This window comes from Arachis duranensis, chromosome 1, assembly GCF_000817695.3.
Source record: "Arachis duranensis cultivar V14167 chromosome 1, aradu.V14167.gnm2.J7QH, whole genome shotgun sequence".
NCBI classification, from domain to species: Eukaryota; Viridiplantae; Streptophyta; class Magnoliopsida; order Fabales; family Fabaceae; genus Arachis; species Arachis duranensis.
The window spans coordinates 6,050,990-6,061,696 of record NC_029772.3 but is presented as its reverse complement, the minus strand read 5'-3'; the positions used below and the strand labels follow the sequence as shown (position 1 = coordinate 6,061,696).

General features: G+C 28.0%; 1 protein-coding gene and 1 non-coding gene across 5 annotated transcripts; one reads left to right on the top strand and one right to left on the bottom strand.

Annotated features, from left to right (window-relative positions):
- Positions 1–2,812: 2,812 nt before the first annotated feature.
- Positions 2,813–6,479, top strand: LOC107489762 (SAGA-associated factor 11). Of its 4 annotated transcripts, XM_016110745.3 has the most exons (5): positions 2,822–2,957; positions 4,145–4,178; positions 4,302–4,359; positions 5,444–5,755; positions 6,005–6,479. In XM_016110745.3, the coding sequence occupies exons 3-5, from the start codon at positions 4,318–4,320 to the stop codon at positions 6,200–6,202; spliced, it is 552 nt and encodes a 183-aa protein (XP_015966231.1). In that variant the 5' UTR covers positions 2,822–2,957; positions 4,145–4,178; positions 4,302–4,317; the 3' UTR covers positions 6,203–6,479. The 4 variants fall into 4 exon arrangements, with proteins under 4 accessions (XP_015966288.1, XP_015966231.1, XP_052112271.1 ...); XM_016110802.3 differs by lacking the exon at positions 4,145–4,178 and having other exon boundaries at positions 2,813–2,957; XM_052256311.1 differs by lacking the exons at positions 2,822–2,957; positions 4,145–4,178 and adding an exon at positions 2,994–3,192.
- A 65-nt stretch (positions 6,480–6,544) lies between these two features.
- On the bottom strand, positions 6,545–6,617 carry TRNAE-CUC (transfer RNA glutamic acid (anticodon CUC)). The gene has a single exon. It is a non-coding gene; the product is annotated as a tRNA-Glu (tRNA).
- Between the last annotated feature and the right edge of the window lie 4,090 nt (positions 6,618–10,707).

Below are 10,707 nucleotides of genomic sequence, written 5' to 3'. Positions count from 1 at the left end.
TTGTCCACGTGTCAATCACTCAGCGCACCACTTGTCGATTGAACAATCAGCCACTACTCTCCTATAATATATAGATAGATTCATCTATCATATACTACGTATTTTATGTGTTAAGATTACATTTATCCATTTTCTTTGTCAACAAAAAAATTGTAATTGTACGCTTAAAGAGAGATATTAAAAACAAATAAAATAATTTTTTTATTAAATAACAAGGGTTTTTTAATATAAAAAGACATTATAGTGTTTTAATAATAATGTTTGATAATTTAATTCCTAAATGAGGACAAATGTTAAAATAGTAAGAATTGGTCTTAGTTATTTTACACACATATATTCAACTGTGTATTATCACATTAAAAAAGAACATAATTAGATCACTTAAAAATGTTTTGTTTAATCAATTCATGAAAATTAAACCCTTATTTTGATTTCAAATTACGGAAAGCGTTGCAATACCATAGCAAGGGAAAAAAAAAAGAAAAAAGAAAAGATAAATTAAAATAAAACAAAACAAACATAAACGCTATCTATCGTTTTACCAAAACTGCCAAACAACTGAGATAAGCAAGGACCACTAAAGATACCTACAATCAATCACATGTTCGAATTTTCTTTTATTATATTAATTTTTTAGGATAAATATTTCTTTTATTATTGGAGCTCTTATTTTTCATAAAATTTTGTAGAGAAGAAACAGAGAAAATGAAAACAATACTCTTGTTTCACCTGTCTTTTTCAATATATACGAGAACCCAAAAAAACGCAGCATTTCTGGACTCGGTAGTCACCGACACATTATTTGAAACAGAGGAGAGGAAAGGGAAAAAAAATGAAAACAAACTATTATTAAATCCAAAAATGTGGTGATTCGTGATAGAGAGTGCAGAGAAAATGATGACTGTGAGAGAATTTCAGTATGATTCATAGAATGATGAATTATAAAAATGATTTAATTACTAAGCTAATTATTTATACTATCATTGTTCTAACTATCAAATAAATATCTTCGCACCTTGTAACTAACCTAACAAACTAAACAAACTTGCTGACTAAGCAAAACTAACTAACTAACTAATTTGCTGACTCAGCTACACCTAAATTACAGTTTATTAGTTAACTATATTTTAGTAAACAACTAAACATACAACTAACTCCATTACAAATTGACTCAACTACTACTTCAACAATGTTGCACTTGCAATATGAGACCATGATCCTCTGTTTGATGTATAATTAAACATTATGCATTAACTTCAATGGATTATTAGAAATAGTGTTCTGTTTTTTACTTTCTGCAGGATTATTAACATGTGTGATGTTTAGGGATTAATGTACAAAAATAAAATTTTCAGGGCTAATTTTGAAATTTCAGGGTCAGTGCTGATCTGGCAGTAGAGTAGAGTTGAATTTGCAAAGGTTATGAATTGTGATACAAGATAACAAGAATGACACAATATGCTTTAATATCTACAAACATGAATCATGATATGATGTTGAAGCGAAAAAAATGTTACATAAACACTACAAAACAGTAACCAAATCTGTCGTCATCTAATTGTGTATTGGTCTTTTACTCAAAATGAGCTATAATTTCATTTGATCCGTTACACATGATGAGAATAATTTAGTTTTTGTTATACATAATGATTAATAATTTAGTTTTATTTGCTTTAATTCTACAATGACCATCATAACTAACATAATTATCAAATGGTCATAACATTAATATTATTTATAATTTAATCTCTATATAATTTATCTTTTATTTTTAAATAAGGATAAATTTTAAGTTTTAAATTATTTTATTTGATCTAATATACTTCTCATACTTACTTGAACATCATTGTATGTTTTGCAAGTATTTATTCTCCATGTTCTTCGTTTTTGCCGAAATATAAATGCTCCGAAAATGAAGAAACAAGTTCGATTTCTCTAAAACGAAATATACTTGAGAGTTATTACCATATAAGAACATATATAAATACATATATTGTTAACTAATTTTTAAAATATATTTTATATTTTTATGTATATTCTACACAAGCAGCTGATTTAGTAGTTAATTTGTATGTATACTTAAAATAATTAATTATACTAATACATATATATTTTTGATTAACGAAATCTAATTAAATAAACAGTTTAATTCTAATACACTGTAGCGTAAAATAATTTATATAATTATTTAATACATTTATTTTTTTAAATAATTATTTATATAGTAATATAACTATTTTTGCTAATATAATATTATCGTGATCAAACACACTTATAAATCTGCTTTATACGTGGAAATGAAAATGAATTTGTTACTGTTGTTGAAATTCAAGTATAAAATAGTGTTTATTTTTAGAAATTGAATTTAAAATTGAGAGATTAACTAAAATTTAGTATTATGTTTGATGATGAGAGATTATAACTAAAATTTCAGTTCTAAGATTTAATTTCAATTCTTTTAATATTTGCACAAAGTAAAAACAAAAGAGACTAAAATTATTAAAAATAGAGACTAAAATTTTAATAATATTTAATTTATTTTCAAAAATATATTTATCGCTTTTAAATTTTCATTTTACCCTTTTCACCATTCTCACTTCTCCAACTTTACATCTATTTTTCTTTTAATCCCTCATCTCATTACTCTAACTAAATAAAATATTAAAGCATAATTTATTTTTATACACTTTACACCAGATGTAATTCAGTATTTATCTTTCCATATCAATTTCTCTTTCAAATGCTATCTAAATTTTTTTTTTTAAAAAAAAAAGAAAATTTAAGCCGTAAATTGTATTTTAACCCCAGAATTCCCCCATTTTGCAAATTCTACCCTCTACGGGGATTCAGGGGATTCGCACACCACAGCACCAATCCACGAATCGCAGCTACACCCTCTTCTCCTTTTGACGATCTCCCTCTGATCTCTCTCTCTCACGCACACTGTGTCATAAAAGGTTCGAACTTTACTCTATCTTAGACACTTACACCAATTTTTTTCATCAATAATGTTCATGTTTTCTTTCCTTTAATTGTTTTTATGCTTTCTGGTTTCTATACTATTTCCAGTTTTCTTAACCATTTCATTTAATTATATTGAAATTCTTGATAATTCATTGGATAGTTGATTATTCTTGAAATTTGGTTACCTTTTTGGCCATTGCTAGGTGCCTGTTTGTCCTTTGGTTCGGGGTAATTTACTAATTTTCTTTTGTTATTGTTAATGTTTAATGATCAGTTTTGCTTCAATTTGGTTATTTACTAATGTAATTTTGGCTCAAGTGGTGATTTTGTGGTAATTGGAATCTGTTTATATTTTTCATTGCTTTGTTTTTGTGGTTTTTGCATATGTAATGTTGAACTGGTGGATCAGAGAGACTGCAATATATGTGAGAATATGTGGTTTATTCTTTTGCCATTGGAAGAGAAATTTGTCTTTATAATAGATTTATAGAATAATAGTTTGATATTGATAATTACTACTGTGGAGTAAGTAACTTGCTAATCTGAAGCTCAAAATGAAAAATTGAGGGATTCGATATTTATGTCTCCTTTGCAAGTGTACTGAAACTATGTATATGAAAAAATATTATAGAATATGGCTTCTTTGTGATAATTGATGTATAGGTTCTGAATGATTAAGTTGTTCATTCTTTTCATAGCTGTAAAATATGTTGAAGTGACGATCACAAATAACAATCTTAACCTTTGGCATAATGAGAATAGTCCCCTTTGGAGCTTCGTTCGCTTGGTTAAATCGGCAAGCAATAGGGACCATGAACTGGCTTTAGGTAGGGTTAGACTCCTGAATGATTCTTCTTATGGAACTTGAAATTGATAGATTGTGATCATAACTTAACAGTAAAAAAGGGAAAGATAGCGTATAGAGAACACAGCTGAAACTTGAGACAAATGGTGAAGCTATATTTTCTGTTTTTGCAATTGATTATGCTTTGATGATTAGATCAATACAATTTGATCAGTTTAAACCTAGTGTGACTCCTTGTTTAAACTTAAACAATCCTGTCCTCTTCACATGATAAAATTTATATCAATGTGTTGTTTGTGGCTGTATCATAGCATCTTAAGCATATACAATCTTGGCATATATTGAGATTCTTTAACTTTTAGTATATTTTGACAGGTAAAACCAATTTTGAACTTTACTGTAGATGCAGGTGATAAAAATATAATTACTGTCCCTGCTTGGCATTTCTTTTTGTTTGCTTCGCAGTTGTCTTGTTTATAACTTCCGGGTGTTGTGGTTTTTACCGGCTTTCATTCGTATTGGTATTTATTAGGACTTGGTGAAGACTCATGTCAGCTCCTAACGAGGAAAACTTGTCGTCACATTCCCAGGTGAGTTTTTTCAGTTATGGAGCAAACATTTCTTACGTTTGCAATTAATTCTCCTGGCACATTTCACACTCCAATCAACTCTTATTTGAAATCATGCTTGTGCACGTTTATGTGCTCACTTTAGATTTAGGAAGCAACTTTGAGCTAAGTTCTGGGACTGCTCTCATTTTGTTTTTCATTGTATGTTAAATCGATAATATATGGATGATTTTGTTATTTCTTTCCTCTTCACAATAACTGCTGTAAAGATTGTTAGGATCCATAATGAAGAGAAATATTCTGTGTTCAGAATTCACAGGGTATTTGTCTTGCTATGAGAATGGTAACCTAATAAATCAAGAAAAACTGTGAATTGATCGAGTTGTGGGTTATTATTGTTCTTGATCCAGTGTGTTTAATCTTCTGTTTACAATGCTGAAGATGTTTTAATATTTTCCTAATGTATTGAATTGCTTATCCTCGCATCATCTGCAGAATCAATTTTGCATACCGTTGTGACATTTTACATCCATGGATTTTATATGCAATTCAATACTTTGAACTTCAATTAGATGGATTATCTATCTTGACTTTTTATCTAGACTCCAAAGATTGAAATCTAAATCTTGGCGGTGTTAATGTGGTTTTAAACATTTTATATCTAATGGTAGCATTATTTTGTTATTCTTTTTGGTGAAAGATTCAGTGATGCTTCTAGTGTAAAAGCTAATAATCTTGAACAGCAAACCTTTGAATCTGTTGCATATTTTTCTTTTAGAATAAAGATGGAGAAAATCGTGAATGCCACTTTTCATTCCATTTTTTGTTATCTTAGTTGAGCAACATGACATAAACACTGACGTTAGATGATAAGCATTAAGCAATAACTCCTGTTTTCATTTTTTTCTTCCTTCACAAAATCCTGAAAACAGAAACCAGTCAGGCCATGAATTTCCATGATAGTATCATTTCTTCTTGTTGTGGGTTGTCTCCCATATGCATGTTCTAAAGTAATTTAGTTGTGTCAGGGAATTGAAACATTAAGATTTATCAAATAATACATTTTTCTCCACTTATACTTTTTCATGCTTCTTTCATTTTGCAGCTCTCATCTCATTTCTTCGCGGATCTCCTTGATTCCATTATAGTCGATGTAGCATCAGAGTGTCACAGAGTAGCAAGGTTGGGCCTTGATTCTAATTTGGAAGAAGAAGATGAAGAATTGAAGTTGTCTGCACAAGCTAGGGTAAGGGTTGCCGATCCTAGCAATAGTAATGAAGCAAATGGCAAGTATGTGGTTGACATATTCGGACAAAGTCATCCTTCCGTGGCAAGTGAAATATTCGAATGCATGAATTGCGGCCGATCTATCATGGCCGGAAGGTTCGCCCCTCATTTGGAGAAGTGCATGGGGAAGGTGATTATTTTATCTCTTAGAACTTTTTTTGGTTTTGAAAAAAGGTGAATTTAAAACATGATAATTACATAGTTGAACACTAATTATGTATAGTCCTCTATTATCAAGACTGTTCAACACTTGTTATATCTTCTTCAAAATGAGATGAAAGATAATATACGATTAGTTGTTAGTGAGAAGTACATTGGTCTTTCTTTGTTTGTCTCTATTTCGTATCATGAAAAATGCTTCTTCTCTGCTCCACCTCAGGGTAGGAAGGCTCGTCTCAAAGTAACAAGAAGCAGCACGGCCGCTGCCGCGCAGAACAACCGGTACTCCCGAGGCGGTCCTGTTTCTACATACTCACCATATTCAAATCACTCTAGCAATAACAGCATGAACCGGTTGCCAAATGGAACCTCCAATTTTGCAGGTGAGGAGCACTCAAATGGGACATTCGAGCCGTGACGAAGTGAGTGAGCATGGAGCAGTGATGTGGCAATGGCTGGCAGGCATGCATGCATGGACTCAGGCTTCCATATCAGCAGTATCATCATCATCATCATCATCAACTTGGCTTTGCTGGGACACAGCATCATGATGATGTATATGGAGAAAAGGAAAAAGAAAATGGTACTTGTAATTTATATTGGAATTAAGCAATGACAATTTTATGGTAATAAAACATGGCTCGTAGTTTAGTAAATGTATGGAGAAATTAATAGATTGTGATGGTTCTGGATTACTGGTGTTGATCAATAATAGCAGGTAGCCCTCCAATGTGTATAATTATTTTTTAAAAGTAAAAACTTCCGTTGCCGGGACTTGAACCCGGGTCTTTCGGGTGAGAGCCGAATATCCTGACCAACTAGACTACAACGGATTGATGCTATGTTGCAACATAGGTGCTATATATTCGCTACTCCATTTCGGTTCAATACTCAGTAGAATAAATTTGGATAAAAGTGTTAGATCCTAACATTTCACTTAATGTTTCCTAAGTAAAAGATAACTCCAATATATAATTAAATCACCTTATCATCATATCAATTAGATATTTTTCTAATCAACTATTTTACGTATACGTAAAGAAAAATAAAAATAACGACCACATAAATAACTCACATAAATTATATATTAAAATGTAAAATATACATTAAAAATGTGTAAAATAACATATGTATATATAAATAAATATTCAATATTTAATTTTTAGTATATACATAATATTTGTTTTCTAATAAAATATAATAAATTTTACTTTGAGCCATTTATTAGATAAATATTCCCAAACATAATTTTAGATTTATACATTTTAAATATACAATCTTTTGTTGGCTGTTTATTGTTAATTTTGATTATTCTCTTAATTGAACCATTTTCGTTAATAGAGAACTTTGTAGGCTATCATATACATTTTTAATATATTTAGCAGCAATACTATATAACTAATAAAAATTATTAACTTTTGGTTAATACTTAGCTAGCCAGCACTTTATACTCTAAATACTAAATTTTAAACACTAAATCATAAATCTTAAATCCTCTTAGTCGTATAAAAATAAGATATTTGACTAAGATATTAGCTAATATTGATAAAAAAAAGGTTTTGGTCTCCTAATATGTTTCTATATTTATTAAGTGAAAAAAGTCTTATCATGTAATAAGAATAATATTTAAGAATTTCATATGTGCTATGGCCTGTAGGAGACTGTTTTCCTTTGTGAGAATCCATATTGGTTACGTTGTTGGTGGTTATTATTAAGGGTATTTTATACCACAAATGATCACCACTACGATACTATAAAGTTCTATATTAATAATTAAACGATGGAAATATGTATATACTACAGTCAAGTGGGGCTAGATTAAAGGTTGATTATGATTAGAAATTAAAAATGTAATTGATTGAGACATAGAACTAAGTAGCTCACGACTTCCACTTATCCCTGCCTCTCACACCTTCCATATATGTGAGATAACTTTTCCTTAGGGTAAAGGATGAAAATAGAAATAAATCAAGTGTTTTATATAGTTTATTTAATACTAAAATATATACCAAATTGAAGTATAACAAAAAATACCAATTTTATCCTTTTCTTCTTCACAAATTTCTTCAATATGATTTCAAATTTGATAACCGCTTTTGATTAATCAATTGAAATGTATTGCATTATAATATTTTGAGTGTATTTTAGTTTTTATTTTCTTCTTAGTATTTTCTCCTCTCCCATATTTAAGATTATTATCTCATTGAAATTTTTAATGTTTCTTTGAAGGATCACATTCTGTTGTATTTTTATGATCCTTTTAGTGATGTACTCCTGTAATTCCTTTTTTCTACGAAAGAATTATATCTTTGACAAGAAAAAAAAAAGAATAATAAAGTGTACACATACACATTTCGAACCTGCACGTTTTGTAAAAATAATAATAATAGAAAAGAACTTAATTATGTTATATTTATAAAAAAGTTATATAATTCAAAATGATAATAAAATAATAAAATTTAAATAACTACTGTTTTATTTTTATAAATTATTTTTAAAATATATATTAACTGCTAGTCTATATTTTTGCACATTCCATATTATTATTTGTTATTTATACATTATTTAGTATTATAGTATAGGTTATTAAAAATACTTCATTTTTTGTTATACATACATTTATTATTTATATTTGATTCAAAATTTTTTATTGAAATACATTTTATTTTATTTATAGTTATTTATCTAATTCAACTATTATTTATTTAGCTACTTAGAATTTATTTTTTTATTTATTAAATAATTATTTATTCATTTTGCATGTAAAGCATTATTAAATCATTTAAAAAAGATAGGAGAAAGAAGAGAGAAGAGGGGAATTTTTTATTTTTAATATTGGAGTGGTAGTGGTGTTTTTTTAAAATGTGGATTGTTGGGGTGTTATACTCAAATGTAGAATTATTTAACTAGAAAAGTAGAAATTGGACCGTCCGATTTATTAGAGGTACAGAAATTGGACCATTCGATTTCTAGAGGTACACAAATCGGACCGTCCGATTTGTAGAGGTACAGAAATTGGACGGTCTGATTTGTGTTTTAAAAAAAAAAAATTTAGGTACAGAAATCGGATTCTCCAATTTATGTACTTCCACAATTTTAAAAAATACCAAAAATTACAATATTATTAATGTATATTACTACTTCTACTTCCATAACAAAAAAAATTAGCCAGAAGGGGGGCTTGTTCCTAACTTAGTACTTACACTGATCATTTTACTTTCATAACAAAAAAAATTAGCCAGAAGGGGGGGGGCTTGTTCCTAACTTAGTACTTACACCGATCATTATGAGTTGCATCTATATATCCATATTAGTTTCTCAAATTTGGATTTAGAAAAGGAGGTTGAGAAGTTCAAATAGAATTATTGAAATCACATGCACGCGTGGTTTGACATGCACTGTGATGGAACATTCGACAAATTTAAATTCTGGTGTTTCTACTTCTCTTATGAAAGAACTTTAATTTCCATTCTCATGTCTCTAATGTCTATGACAACGTGTGATGATAGAGAAAAGCAAATGGTTCTTTTCCAGTAATAAAAGGCCCATTTCTTGAGAAGGAAACAATCTGAAAATCATGTTCAGCTTTCTCTCCTCTCCACTTTTTATTTAAAGTTTATTAGCTCACCAATCATCTTAGAGTAAATGTTGAAATTATTTTTTGAAATTTCATATTTAAATTAAGTTCGTCTCTAAATGTTGTTTTAAACAATTTTGTTATTCGATATATATTTTTTTTAATTACATTAGTCTTTGCGAATTTTTCAATTAACTTTGTTAATTGAAAAATAACATCTAAATAAAACAAAATGATATCATTTTGCTCTTTTAATAGAGAGAATTCCTTGCGGATGATATTGTATTTGTTTTTTTATCCCTTTTTTTCTCTCCGTGAATATTTATATACACATAAATTTGATTTGGTTTGGTAAAGTTTATTGAAGATGTGTTTGCGATTTTCAACATAAACACCTCGTTTACGTTTAGTAAATTAAAAAGTTTATGTATTTGTTCATACAGATAATATCTATTATAATATTTTTAAATTTTAAAAATTATTTTACTAAATATATTTGTTATTATTTATATTTATTAAAAATTATTTTTAATTTAATTTACTAAACACATATGCTATCACCTTTTTTTTCACATAATGGTCCATGTTATATATTACGCTAATGGAAGTAAAATTGAAATGCTCGTCGAAACTAACATGATTCATTAAAAAAATATTTTGGGTACTAACTTTGTTAAAAAAAATTAGAGACCAGCTTGTTTCAAATGTAAAACTTTAGAGAGTAAGTTGAGCATTTATTAAAGGCCAATTCTATGATAAAGAGACTTCTGCATGCATAGAATGAAGAGAAATATTTACTCTATTTAAAAAAAATAAAAGTAAAATGATATATTTTATGTGATAGTTATTAATTATTTATCAAATAATTATAAAATCTTCATCCTTTTATCATCTTTTCTTTCTACCAGCTACCATAGCATGTACCTCTACTAAAATTATCTCATTATTAGAGTTATATATTTTTTGTTTTTTTACTATATTTCTTAATTCGATAAATTATATATTAATTTTTTGTGAATCTAAACTCTATTTAAAAATTTATTTTGTTATTAATATTCAAATTTTCTACACTTACTTAAACAAACTAATAAACTATCACTAAATCAATCCAAATTACTTACTAGAATTATATGTTATGACTCTAAATTTATTGAATGCATTTAATAATATTTAAAAATTATTCACTTAATTAATTAATTAAAAAATCTTAGACTTGCTACTGAAATTAAATTCATTTTTTTCTAATATATAAAGTTAAAAATAATATATTTATTCTTATTAGTTTATATTTTTGAGACAAATAATTATAACATGATCGCAGAATAATTTACAACTAAAATTTTTAA